The sequence below is a fragment of the Silene latifolia genome, chromosome 7 (genome assembly GCF_048544455.1).
Source record: "Silene latifolia isolate original U9 population chromosome 7, ASM4854445v1, whole genome shotgun sequence".
NCBI classification, from domain to species: Eukaryota; Viridiplantae; Streptophyta; class Magnoliopsida; order Caryophyllales; family Caryophyllaceae; genus Silene; species Silene latifolia.
Window position 1 is genome coordinate 42,844,400 of NC_133532.1, and position 14,439 is coordinate 42,858,838.

At 37.2% G+C, this 14,439-nt stretch overlaps 2 protein-coding genes across 3 annotated transcripts; one reads left to right on the forward strand and one right to left on the reverse strand.

The window, feature by feature from the left end:
• Nucleotides 1-514: 514 nt before the first annotated feature.
• LOC141592080 (uncharacterized) lies at nt 515-2,546 on the forward strand. Its single transcript, XM_074412658.1, has 2 exons — nt 515-759; nt 1,062-2,546. The coding sequence occupies exon 2, from the start codon at nt 1,067-1,069 to the stop codon at nt 2,135-2,137; it is 1,071 nt and encodes a 356-aa protein (XP_074268759.1). The 5' UTR covers nt 515-759; nt 1,062-1,066; the 3' UTR covers nt 2,138-2,546.
• A 2,244-nt stretch (nt 2,547-4,790) lies between these two features.
• On the reverse strand, nt 4,791-7,722 carry LOC141592081 (protein XRI1-like). Of its 2 annotated transcripts, none has more exons than XM_074412660.1 (8): nt 7,409-7,722; nt 6,618-6,673; nt 6,333-6,532; nt 6,069-6,123; nt 5,883-5,979; nt 5,747-5,787; nt 5,575-5,655; nt 4,791-5,446 (listed from the first exon to the last, which is right to left on the reverse strand). In XM_074412660.1, the coding sequence occupies exons 1-8, from the start codon at nt 7,432-7,434 to the stop codon at nt 5,184-5,186; spliced, it is 819 nt and encodes a 272-aa protein (XP_074268761.1). In that variant the 5' UTR covers nt 7,435-7,722; the 3' UTR covers nt 4,791-5,183. The 2 variants fall into 2 exon arrangements, with proteins under 2 accessions (XP_074268761.1, XP_074268762.1); XM_074412661.1 differs by having other exon boundaries at nt 4,791-5,442; nt 7,409-7,624.
• Between the last annotated feature and the right edge of the window lie 6,717 nt (nt 7,723-14,439).

The following is a 14,439-nucleotide window of genomic DNA, read 5'->3' on the forward strand; positions in this document are numbered from 1 at the left end:
AAATGCAAAATGGATGCCACAATTGCATACCTCTCTTCTAGTTCAGGTTTCATGGATCTTATTGAGATACTTGACATTGGGCAAAACAAAAAATGGAGATGAAGGAGATAAGAAGAAAGATAAGGGGGGGTAGGAGAAGAAGATGGTTGTGAATGAGAAAACGGAGAAAGAATGGGTTAAATGAGGACAAGAAAGAGGAGGGAGGAAAAACAGAATGAAAGGGTAAAAAAAAACAGTTCCCACGTGATAAAAGGAGTAAACAAAGTCAATGTCGGAGTTTGACCAAAATTTGGCCGTAAAATGGGTTTTGGTAGTTTTCAACAAAATTAAAAAAATTAAAGGTAGTGGCTTGCAAAAAATAAAATAATAGATGGTGTATTTGCAAGTGAGACAAATTTTAAGTAGTTTTTGACAAAAAAAAAAACCAAAAAAAAAAATTTAAAAAGATGGTAGGCAGTCACTAAGCGGGAGACTCGTTCAACAAAAGACATGTCTATCTCTTTACAATCATCCCAACCTCGTCTTTATCTCTCCTCCCCAAATATTATTACACTCTCTCCTCAATGTCTCCCTATCATCAGTTCTCTTCCTTTTATTCTCATTTTTTCTTTCTTTCTTTACAAACCCAATTTCAACCTCAAATTTCCCTTTTTTGATTCAACGAATTTGTAATTACTCTGTTTTTGTTGTGAATTTGGGATTTTCACATAGAAATTGATCTGGGTTCTGAATTCAATTTGTCATCACGGAAACCTTCAGGTATCCTGTAATTTATTATGTCACCACCTTTTATTTTATTTTTTTGGCTTAGTAGCTACAAATTTGAAAAAGGAATTTAAATTGTTTTTTTTTTTTTTTTTTTTTTTGAGATTTCTGTTCTATTTCTGATGTAAATTGAGGATGATTAAGTTGCTGTCGTTTTTCTGAAAGGATTTTGTTAATTGGTCCCATCGTTTCCTGATGGTTCCGGTAATGTTCTTTATGTATTATTGATTGAATATTTGATGACAATGTCGAAAACTTATGGTTTTGTTTGTTGCACTTTGTTTTTGGAAAATTAGATTGAATGGAAAGTGAGGGTGGTGGCATTGTCGCTGCTGCTCCTACAACTCCGAGATTGTCCTCCCAACAATCAACACTTCGAGATTCTTTTAATGTACGTGACCTTGCGAATGGCTTAAACACGATCACCATTGTTGACCATAGTAATAATACCGCAAGCCAACGACCTATTTCCAATCTTACCCTTGGTGCTGTCCTCAACGGGACCAAGAAACCGTCGTCTCCTAAAAACGTTGTTGTCCGAAACCTCCTTGAGATCATACGCAACGACGACACCATAAACAGTGGAGGGTCGCCTAATAGTAAAACCTCCTGGAAGTCTTTTAAAGAGAAGCTTACGCGTAAAAAGAGTCAGAATTCGAGTTCTGGTAGGTGGACTTCTTCAATGCCGGTCCCACAATCTGACGTGTTACCAAGTTCGAGATCAGGGAGAGACCTGATGTTGAACAGGAACTCCCTAAGGAATTCCCTTAGGAACAATTCAATAAGACGAATTGATGGTGTTCCAGCCGATGACATGACTTTGTTAGAGGTTGATAGTGGTGGGTCCCCTAGGAGTGGGGGTAGTTTCCGGCTGTCAGCTACTTTGGCAGCGGAGAGGGAGGAGACGCGTAAGAGACTATCTAGGGAGTTAGATGAGGACGGGAATAATGATGAGGCGAGCAAGGATAGTGAACATCAGGACGAGGATGAGGATGAGGATGAGGAGGAAGACGATGAGGATGGGCCAAATTTTGGTGCTCCCTCAAATCAACCTATGAAGATGTCTTTGATGGATTTACTGGAAGAGACGGATAGGCAAGCCGGAATAGATGGGCCCACATATAGGTTGGATGACGAGGAAGAGGAGGATGACGAGGAAGAAGAGGAAGAGGCAGAAGAAGAAGAGGCGTTGGAGGAGGAACTCGGGAAAGGGGAGTTTTCTTGTTGTGTTTGTCAAGTGAGGCATAAAGGAGCTGGTTTCATACCTTGTGGTCATAACTTTTGCAGGTTGTGTTCTAGGGAACTCTTTGTTCAAAAAGGGAATTGCCCGCTTTGTAATAATTTCATTTTGGAGATTCTTGATATCTTCTAAGGACGATGTACGGTCTTTCATCAACGTATTGGCTGCAACGACCTGACTTGTTCATGTTCGATACCACAGAGAAGTGAAGGGCATAATGACATCGGATTTTTCCCAGAAGAAGTATCGTGTTCATGTCAGAGATTTCCAAATTAGATTTTTGTTGAGCCACTTATATTTGTCAACTTTTGGTTTAAATTTTGTAATGTATATTTTCCATATATTGTTTTCTAGTTGGTGAGTAATATGGACGAAGTTGTACGAGCACTTCCATTTTAACAGAACTGGAGATGTGCCATCACTTACATTAGATTTTGAAATACTTCTTTTTGATCAAAAATGTGTCTGACTCTTGTATTGTTGAACTCTTTTGTATGATCAGTAATTTGGTATAAATCAGAAGATGATGTTAATATGCAAATTTACTTTCCGAATTTTCATCCTTTTCGGGGTTGGCTAATACAATGCTGCTGCCATTGGAGGCATTTTAGCTGTGGTTTGCGCACAGCTATATAACTATGTTGTAAAACCCACCCACACTCTGACGCCATCAGCAGCACCGCATCAACCACAAGGCCTACAACTACCTTTCCTCTCATCAATGTCATTCAGTTACTTTTGCCAAAATGGGGTTGAGGGAAGACTACATAACACAACCAGGTAGCGCGAAAACTGATCCAAAACATTTATCAAGTTACTTAGCTTCTTTTCTAAGATGTGGGAACTGAATGGTACTCTAAGCTGCTTGGTATATACAGTCCAACATGCCAAGCATACCCCCATCTCCTGGTCCACTGGGCCCCTATACGGCTGTACCCTGATTGGGGGTCGAGGCTAACACTCGACATATGTGCTTAGAAAATTCATAGCTCACCATTAATCATATGTCGAAAATGGCACACTCGGAATAATATATGGGAGCGTCTACTCCATATCTCCACACTCCCGTCCCAAACCCACAATATAGCATTCTTGGGCTCACACACTTTTTGAACCAAACCTCGACTACATAAATAAAAAAAAAAAAAAAAAAAACAATGATTTTACTTGAAGAGTCTCAGGTTCAAATCTCAGTACGAACAATCTTGTGGGGTTATATAAGGCCATAGGGTATGCTTTCTAGAGATTTCGAGACAGTCACCTCATAAAAAGGGTGATTAACCTTGTACATGGCTTAGATCTTTAACAAGTAAACTAAAAGAAAAGCCATAAAAGGGTTGTAGACAATCAAAGATGGAGGCACAAGACGAAAAGAGTAGTACTACCAAGATTAAGAATCATTCTTATTTAAGAAATGTTAATTCCACAACTTTAGGCAAACATGCCCACTAACTTTTTCACTAATTCCAATATGATTTGTTCTTTAACTTGAGTTAGTGGACCATAACCCGCGTCGGAGCACACATTTTGGGTAATGGGCAATTGATTGTGTACTTGTGTTACCATGGACTAGACAAGCTTAACTATTCATTTTTTTTTAATAAAAAATAAACAACTCTCCCCTATGATTGTTCTATAGTATATGACTAATCCAAAAGAAGAAAAATCCAATTATAAAATTTAAATTTAATTTAATTTTAACAACTCGATATTTTATGATAAAAACTAATACATATACAAGTTATCAATCTAAAATTTAAGGCTATCAAAATAATTTTTTTTTTACAAATTTATTGAGTAATCTATTTGGGCTTTTGATTAATGGACTAGTTTTATGAATAAAATGATAAAACCAAATATTCAAAGCAAACGGAAAATGAACCATATATAACCACTCAATGCAATATAAAAAATTTAGTTTATCGATAAAACCTCGGGTTCTTGACAATTAATTTATATAAAAATTCAAATAAGAGAACTTTGTATTGTGACATCAGTACCAACCTAAAATGTTACAAGCCGTACTATATTTTATTCATTAAAAATATTCTTTTGTCCTGAAGAATTTGATAACTTATTATATACCTCGGGTAATGATAAATATATACTCGTAATTTTCAAAAAAAAAATATATATATAATATATATACTCGTAACTACATTGTTTCCTACAATTATTTAACGCAACAAAAATACTCAAAGCATGGGCCTTGTCATTAATTTTGTGGGGGAAAAGAACATGTACGGAGTATATAACAAAATCATCAACCCTATTATCAATTTATCAATACTATATATTACTCCCTCCGTCTTGATCATTTATTATCTATTGTATTTAGCACAAAGACCAAGGAAATGCAAATGGATGTCTAACAATGTAATATAATAATATTATTTCATCCACTTACACACTTGCTTTTACATATAAAACTTATCAAAAATAAAAATAGATAACAATTTAGTGATATACCCCAAAATAAAAAATAAATAACAAATGACTGGGACGGAGAGGGAGTAGATGAATTTATTGAAATAAAAATGAGAGAAGTCCGGGACAAGTTCATCAATTTGGGTGTCCACAATACTAAAATAGTCTGTCGGGTGAAGACCACCAACATTTTGTACTTCAACTCCAACCAATATTATCAAATTCCAACTTATAACATATTCAACCAACTAGATATATAATTAAATAAAAATCGAATTAATGAGAATTTTATTGTGCTAACAAAGGGAGACTTTTTACCACAATAAAATTCTCAACCTCCGAAACCGTACATCCCAAGTTGGGGCACTTCGAGTAAATATATATTTGAGTCCGAAATAAAGAGCTACATAAATACATTTACATTTCCATCAACTGCCTAAATATTACCCCGTAATTAAGCAAAAGAACTAAAGCTAAGACAATGCTTTCAGAACACTACCCCCCAAAAAACAAGGTGTTTTGCACAAAATATCATATACGAGTGTATCAGAATCGCAGTTTGGTTGTTCAATTCTGATTAACCTTCAATGTGGAATTGCAAAAAGTGTTGTTGAATATCTTGAGCATATGTGTTGGCATTAACGAGTCAGAGCTTGCAAAATAATGTGAAAGTAACAAGCACCTTGAAAACGAGAGAAAATTGGAAGGTGCTACAAAAAATAAGGGGCAGGAGAAGGCATGTTACACTGCCTCATCCTTTGGTTCTCATGATTGTGATGGAACCTTTTCCACCTTTAGTCGGGATTTTGGTTTTTCCGACAACTGGTTTACCTGAAAATGCTGAAGTTGGGTAAATACTGTCTTCCTTAGGCTTCGATGGGGGTGGAGAGTGAATACGCTGGTTAATGTCTTCAAGAGTTACATCTCCATGAATCCCGCAAGGTTTAATAATATCAAATGGATAAACTATAGATGACGGCGTTTCTGATGGCGCCTTCATGTATGATTTCCTGCCTAAGTATATGAGAATAAGTATGAATCCTATGCGAATTTTACAATACAGTGGCAATTAAATGAATTCTTCTAAAAGAGAACAAGGTAATAATAGTGAATACTTGCTTTGCGTAAAGGGTAGCGTTTACCTTTGAATGTAATATTTCGGAAGCTCCTAACTGGTCGTTGAACCATACTTGATCCAGAATCAGGATTCTCATCACAAACCTCTAGAGAAACAAAAAAAAAATACAGAAATTTAAGCCTTGTGCACAAAAGTCACGAGAAAGCTAGACTAAAACAAATTCGTGCACACTTTACCATTTACACTGATCTGAGTACCAGATGTGGAAGACACGTTCCTGCATCACAAATGGAAATTCATAGTAAGCACAATGGCAATTGCTTCAAACGGAATATAAGTGCCATTCATGTAAACCATAACTAGAATTGATACCCGTCATCAGAGCTAATATTCAAGTCACTATCATTGAGGCATTCAGCAAGCCAAGCTTCAGATTGTCTAAAGTCTTCGATAGTAGGAGGTAAAAATTCTGCAGTCGACAACATTGTTACTGTAAGAATATGTAATAGATACTCAATGCCACATTTAAACTTGAAATTTCATGAACAAGAAGGAAACCTTGAAAGCATGCGTCCAATTCACGCAGGACAGCACCATGAGCATTGACTCGCTCCTAAACAGATAAAAGAAATGTGAGCCATGTATGAGATTGCTTCACGAGTGGAACCAACCTACATCGTCAAGAACTATGGGAAAAATATCTAAAGATCAAAAAATAGATTTTCTACCAATGGAGCATATAGTAATGAAGGTTAATCAGAATATCTATAGCACAAATACGCAATTCAAAGGCAATATACAATATTGCACAAGATGATCAACCTTAGATTTGAAACAGGAGGATGCAATTCCTTCATCAACACAATCAAATTCCAGTATCCTTCGTCGCTTGATTTGAGAAGCATACTCTTTGCCCTCTTGAGGAGACTTACTATTGGCCTCACCGCAATCATCAAAATAGTAAGAAAGGTCTCCACAAGACTTAATCGGCGTAGTTTCCTCAAACATGCAAGATATATCTTCTGCAGTTCAGGTAAGACACACAGTTAATACAAAATTAGACAAATCTTATACAAACAACATAAACAACTCATTATCAGTACTCACCTATTTGAGCATCTGCCAGAAGATATACATCGTCGCCTTGCCACGCCCATGACTGACTGATATAATTGTCAAGAAATATAGTACATTCAGGAACACTAATTCCATATAATAAAGCAGTTAATCACAAGATCATTATTCATTATGAGATTTAAAAGCAAAACAAAATCTTGAAACAAGTAAACCAACATAATAAACTACTTTGCTAATATTAAATTATGATAAACACATGGACACATGGTAATCATCATAAGCTACTGAAGAGCATCATTGTGACCCCATTTAAGCACAAATTAACCATAATTATGACATAAATTCTAGAATAAGACGGTTTTACACCGTGTATAGGGTGATTAAAGCATCATATGGTGACAGAAAAGCAGCAAAATGTATCTAATTAATGAAGACATAATCCAAAAATTTAGTAACATAAATCTAACCCAAGATACACAACTTTTATCACTCAATAGAATCTACATTGTAATTTAGTAACAAATGCGCATTTTATACATATTCTTATTTAAGATGGTTGTAACTTGCAAGCGTAAAGCGGACCTAAAACAACCCATATACCCGGCTAGTAATGAAAATTAATTAGCGAGGGAGATATGTTTTTGGATCCGTTTCTCACTTACGACAGTCGTCCTAAGAGAGACTTACTTGCACAATAATTAATCAAACAAAAGCAAACCCACATCATGAAACTGAATTACACATAAAATTAAAACAACCCAGTAAAAAAAACAATCATACTTAAAACTAAATTAAGCAAAAACCCAATTAAAAGAACATACTTGTCGTCATCGTGATGATAATCCATGAGATTAAACAGAAAATCTGGTTAATTAAGTTAAAGAAATAGCCGTTGAAGAATTAGCAAAAAGAAGGTTCCATGAGAATTTATTTAGGACAAAATGAAGAACTAAAATGGGAAAAGAAACAAACAGAAGGGAGGAAGTGATGGAGTATGTGCTTGGAGAAGTGTGATGAAAATTGAGTGTTGGAAGTATAAAAAGACTGCCAAGAAATGGAACGTCGTGTCTCATAAACTGCTTCCCCTTTTTTCTGCGCTCCCTCTCCCTATCTATCCCAGACGCACTCATTCACTATCTTTTCTTGCCTTTTTCTCATTTTTTAAAGGATAGTCTATATATTTTGCGGGACCCAAGTGATTTTATATAGTCCAGACTCTAGACCCATTAAAATTGACCCAACGAGAAGTAAACCATAACTCAATCTACAACCACAATTTTTCATTGAAGACAGACACCATTCTTTGTAAAGACGGATCGAATAATACCATTTTAAAATTGAAATGGGTTGGGTAGTAGTGTAAGTTGGGTGGTTTGTTTATTGTGAGTAGGAGTACCTTTTGCATTATTACAACAAAATCAGAGTCTTAATCCCAAAATGATTTGGGTTGGGTTGACATGAATCATCCTTTAAAACCGTTCATAGGTGAGCGCACTCCTCAAAAAGCGAAAAAATAGAAAAGAAAATTTTAAAAACAAAATGGCAGTGAAACATAATACAAAAGTCGGGTAAACTTGTAGGTTTTAAAATCGAAGTCCGGATTTCTTTATAAAAACTAAGAATGTAAATCGAGAATAAATATTAAAACGATGTTGAAAACCGAAGTAAAACTTAAGGGTCCCGAATACCTTAAAAGTGAACAAAGTATTAATATATAAGAAAGTTCTTTGATAAAAGGTGTAAAAATTCGAAAAAAGAACAAATAAATTTTAAATTTTTTTCTAAAAAATAAATAAATAAATATTTCAAATAACGGCAAATACTAAAAATCCACATGTATCATTGCCCTCCATTGTGGCCTCTCTGTCACCATTCCTTCATCAAGTCCGAAAAATCTCATATCGTGCTATATCACTCTCAGCCATTCTGTTTTGATCTCCCTCTAGCCCTAGCAACCTTTTCTGTTCCACAGGTTTCCAACCTTCTAACTGGTGCGTCCATATGTCTCATTCTCACATGGTCAAACCATCTTAGTCGGATTTCCATCATCTTGTCCTCTATTGGCGCCACTTTCACTTTTTCCCTTATCACCTCATTCCTTAATCGATCTTTCTTTGTATGGTCGCACATCCACCTCAACATACGCATCTCCGCCACACTCATCTTTTGAACGTGACAATGTTTCACGGCCCAACACTCGGAGCCGTAAAGTAAGGCAGGCCTAATCGTCGTGCGATAAAATTTTTCCTTTAATCCTAGGGGCATCCCTTTATCGCATAAAAACCCTGTAGCACTTTTCCATTTAAACAATCCCGCTTTAATTTTGTGAGCCACATCTATGTCCAACTCCCCATCTTTTTGAATAATAGATCCTAGATATCTAAAGAAATCTGACCCCTTAACAACATTTACATCGAAAATAATACTTCTCACCTCCATCGATCTCGACCCTGCCACGTTACTGAACTGACATCTCAAATACTCGGTCTTACTCCTACTTAGCCTAAATCCACGAGTCTCCAAAGTATGATGATAGGGTTGCGTCGTTAACAACCAAATCAAAACAAATTTATAGACTCAACAAACTACTTAGTCAAAGAGTAAGTAGAGGTCGGATCTCAAGGGACGATTTATCAAATAGTTATCTAATGCAAAGTTGCTATGTCTTAGTGTCACAATTGCGGTTTGAGTTGTAAGCTAAACTACTATGATGAAAATGTAAACAAATGAAAGGCAAGGCAAGTAATAGACGTAAACAATTGATTAAAAACACTAGGGTGTCACGGGTTCATATGGGAAACATGGTATAATCACATAAATGAGTCATACAAACAATTATAGTTGTGTTGGAATCGAGTTAATTTATGTCTTACAATTCCTAAAGAGACTTAGTCTCGAACTCGAGTTGATTTATAGCTTACGACATATACAACAACTTCTTTCTCCCTATTCAATAATATGCATGGTCTAACAAGCCTTGAGTTGATTTATTTCTTACAAGTCTTGTTGAAAAGATAAGAGAATCATGTTAGGTTGTCAATCAAGCATTTCATCAAGCATAACATGTGCATAAGTTGAAAACACAACATACAATCATTCATATGAACTCATTAAGCATAGATTTTGTAACACCCCCGTTTAGGAAGGAGCCTTAACAAGGCATGCCCGACTAAATGGGCGTGTTAGCATCTCGGTAAACCGAGGCAGTGAATGACAAAGTAAAACAATCAAAAAGATACTTTAAGTAAAGTTTACATCAAAAAGAACGACTAGCCAAACTTGCCTTACAAACTTCAACCAAAGTGACAGAAATGTAAATGTTTACAAAAGAATTATTAAACTCAAAGGTCAAATAACGTTTAGTGACTCGTGAGACTAGACACTAGCTCCAAGATTGCGTCGCGTCCATCCGTCCCCCAAGCACAGCATCAAACACAACTACTACTCTGTACGTGCTTTAATAACTGCTCCCCATTCAATCGGAAATCATTGAATGGATCAACACAGGCCACCCTGGAAATAGATGACAATTTTGACACAAGACACAAAAACGTCAACCACTGGTTGAGTAGGGATAAAATAAAGAGAAAGCAAATGACCAACATAAATGGAAATGTAAAGATTAACTGTAACTATTTAATAGGACAACATAATATAAATGAGTGCCTACTCCCCCGTCTTATACGGGCCAACCGCTGCTCCTATCAGCAATTATGGCACAATCCCCTTAACACCGTGCTCATCACAATAAGGTACAACTCCCTTAACACCGTACCATCTCACCACTAGCACAAATCCCTTAACACCGTGCCTCATATTCACAACAATACAGGGATACATTCATATGAAATCAATAATAGTAATAATAACCATCCACAACGTACTGTTTATATAAGTAACAACATTAATAACACACGTTGTACTGTTGAGATAGTCAATCGACCAATATTCCAGTCAATCGACCAATATTCCAGTCAATCGACCAATATTCCAGTCGATCGACCACTTGGCGCATCCCAAAAATGTCAATCGACCAAAATGGCATGTCGATCGACTAAGATCAACTTTGCAAATAATTGTCAGTTTCCCATACACCTGCATACAATCGTTATTACTATGTACAATCATATCATAAAGTGTTGAGTAGGGGCTACCTTAACAACAATAATTCTGCAGCAACGAGGTAATGAACCAACTAAAAGCGCTCTTCTACGAATCCACCACCTAGTTTATGCAATTAACAATTATACACAATTAACAACGACACCAAACAATGATAGAAACAAACCCAATACAACAACCTCGTACCCGTGTGGTCATGGTCTCAAACACGGTTTGGCCAGAATTTGGTCAATGCTACAACACTCCCAATTTACAACAAGTAAATTGCTAATGTAATTATTTCGATTAAACTCCCAGTTTTTATAGTCTTACGGTTAAGGCACGAGTGTACCACTTACAAGTCATCCTTTGATATGCAATTAATATAAGATTGATAGTTAGAACACTTACGATAATTAGGAATGAATAGTGAGACGGATCACGAGTCCTTCTCTATCTTCTTTTCTCACGTTGGGTTGTGTATGGTGAGTGTGTGTTTTGTTTTAAACTGACAAAAGTGTATAATAGTGATGGGATGGGGTTTATATAGGTCTAGGGTTAAAATAAGAATTTACGTAAAACATGCCTGACTGAACTCAGTCGATCGATTAAGAAATTCAGTCGATCGACTAAACTTTTCCTCGCGTCAAAGCCAACTCTTACTTAGTCGATCGATCCATAGTATCAGTCGATCGACTAAAACCCTTACATGCACTAAAAGCCACGCATACAAGCACTATAGACGACCACTCCGCTCTACCTAACTTATCAAAATGACGGGTATTACAGATCTAACTCATGTTTACTCCCCTACCCTAACTAAGAGACTACTCACACATCATCATGGAAATCATGTTATTAATGGTGTCAAACATCTTAACACAAGTAAATAACATGATGAATGCGTGTAAAGTAATTAACAAAAGATTAAATGAAAGACTAAGTAAAGAGTAGAGAAATTGTACCAACTTGAGATGAACAAAGGAAATAGAAGAATAAGAGAAGAAAGTCTTGATTAGTTATGAAGAGTTGTCAATTCTCCAATATAAACCCAATAATTCTTCAATTACCAAGCTAGATCTAAGATTACTTGAACAATAATTAAGGAAAGATTAAAATGTAATTAAGCTAATTAGAGTAGTCTAACTAAGCTAAGCTAATGTTTTCTAATGTGATGTCTCATCTAAGTACATGAGGTATTTATATTAAGTACAAGTATTAGGTTAACTAAGGGTTTAAATGACGATTAAGCCCCTTAAGGAAGTCCTTCGCCTTGTTAGAGCTGAGTTAGCTCCCACGAGTCTCTCTTATTTTTTGCACGTCCTGCCAGCTTGCTCGAGGGAGCCTGGCACTGCTCGCCCGAGCTCCTCCCATTTGGCACTCATTCTGCCAGGCAGATCGTGGGATCTGGCTGATGCTCGCCCGAGTCCCTCTTCTTGAGGTCCACCGTGCCAGTCAGCTCGTGGCAGCTGGCTGGTGCTTGCCCAAGCTCAGACTTGGCTCGTGGGGGCTTCAGTGAGCTCGTGAGAGCTCACTATTTCTTCCCTTTGACTTGGGCGTGGCTGCCTCCCAGCTCGTGGTGGCTGGCCTTGACTGGTGAGGTTCCTCCTCATTGCCCAATTGCTTGTTTTATTGACTAAGGCCTTTAGTCTTGGTCTCCTACTTGATGCTTGGTCATTAGATGCGGTCAATTTAGCTCCATTATGCACCATTTACGCAAGGCTAATGCTCTCCTCCTACACAGGCACCAAACCTCATAAAATTTGCATAATAGGAAGCTAAAGATAAGAAACGGCCATAATAATCACATAAAAGCATATGGAACGAGGCTAGTTAAGGGATTAAATGTGCGTAAATGCGAGTCACATCATATGCCTTAATAATTCCAACTTTCTCTCAACCTCCTCTTTCGTCTCATCAATCAATACAATATCATCCGCAAATATCATACACTAAGAGATGTCTTCCTAAATAAATATCCCTTTTCAACTCATCCATAACAATAGCAAAGAGAAAAGGACTAAGTGTGGAACCTTGATGCACCCCAATGGTAATGGGAAATTCTTTCGTTCTCCCAACATTAGTGCGAACACTTGCACTAGCCCTCTCATACATGTCCTTTATGAGGTAAATATGTTTTCGAGACACACTCTTTCTTGCCAAAGCCCACCAAATTACTTCTCTCGGTACCCTATCATATGCCTTTTCCAAGTCAATAAAAACCATATGGAGATCTTTTTTCTTGTCCTGATGGTGTTCCATCAACTGTCTCCTAATAAAAATCGCATCCATAGTCGATATGTCAGGCATAAATCCAAATTAGTTATCCGAGATGTCTACACATTTGATAAGCCTTTGCTCGATTATCCGCTTCTATAACTTCATCGTATGACTCATACGTTTAATTCTCCGATAATTAGAACACTCTTGAACATCACCTTTATTCTTATACAAAGGGACAAGGGTGCTTATCCTCCAAGTCGATGGCATCTTGTTGCTCCTCCAAATCTTGTTGAAGAGCATGGTTACCCATTCGATTCCTTTTCCCCCCAAGCACCTCCAAAATTCTATGGGTATACCATCCGGTCTCTCTGCTTTCTTCGATCCCATCTTCCTTAACGCCTTTCTAACTTCACTCTTTTATATTCTACGCACAAATTCCCGATTAACCATGCTTGGTGTTACTTGTACATCCCCGAAACCTTGCTCCTTATGTCCATTGAATAAAGTATCAAAGTAAGAACTCCATCTAGCCTTTATTTCATTATCCTGAACCAGAACCTTGTCGTCCATATCTTCACACACCTAACTCTCATAATATCCCTCGTCTTTCGTTCTCTTATGCGGGCTAATAAATTGATATCCTTTTCTTTTACTCTCATGTCCAACCTGGCATACACTTCTTGGTTAACGTTTGCCCTCGCATCACGCACTACATTTTTAGCGGCTCGTCTAGCCTCCTTGTACTTTTCAAAGTTCTCATCACTCATGCATTTCCCCAAAACCTTATAACATTCACGCTTTGTCTTTATCTCTTGTCTCACCTCATCTTTCCACCAAGATGTGTCCTTACTTGATGGTGTATTTCCTTTGGATTCCCCTAACACCTCCCTCACCAAATGCTTCACAACATGCTCCAATTTATCCCATGTTGCATCTATATCTTTCTCCTTTCAATCCGACCAAATATCGCTTCCGACCTTATCCAAAAACACTTGTTTATTTTCCCCTTGTAGCTTCCACCACTTGATTCGTGCCTCACTGATTACCTATATCTTCCTCAAGTCTCTCATACCCCACAAATCAAGCACCACTAACCTGTGCTGTGTTGCGGTACTTTCACCGTGTTTGACCTTGCAATCGGTATACTCTTTCTTCCACACATTCTTTACCAAAAGGAAGTCAATTTGACTAACATTTCGTCCACTTCTATAAGTCACCAAATGAGAATGCCTTTTCTAAAACCAAGTGTTCATTATACCCAAGTCATATGCTAAAGCAAAATCTAATATGTCACTTCCTGCTTCATTTCTCTCTACGAAACCAAAACCCCATGAATGCTCTCGAAGCCAACTCGACTAGTACCCATATGCCCATTGAGGTCACCACCAATGATCAATTTCTCTCCAATAGGGACTCATTCTACAACCTCTTCCAGGTCTTCCCAAAAGGCTCGTCGAATAGAAGGATCCAATCCTACTTAAGGTGCGTAAGCACTTATGACAGTCAGGACCTCATCCCCGACTACAAG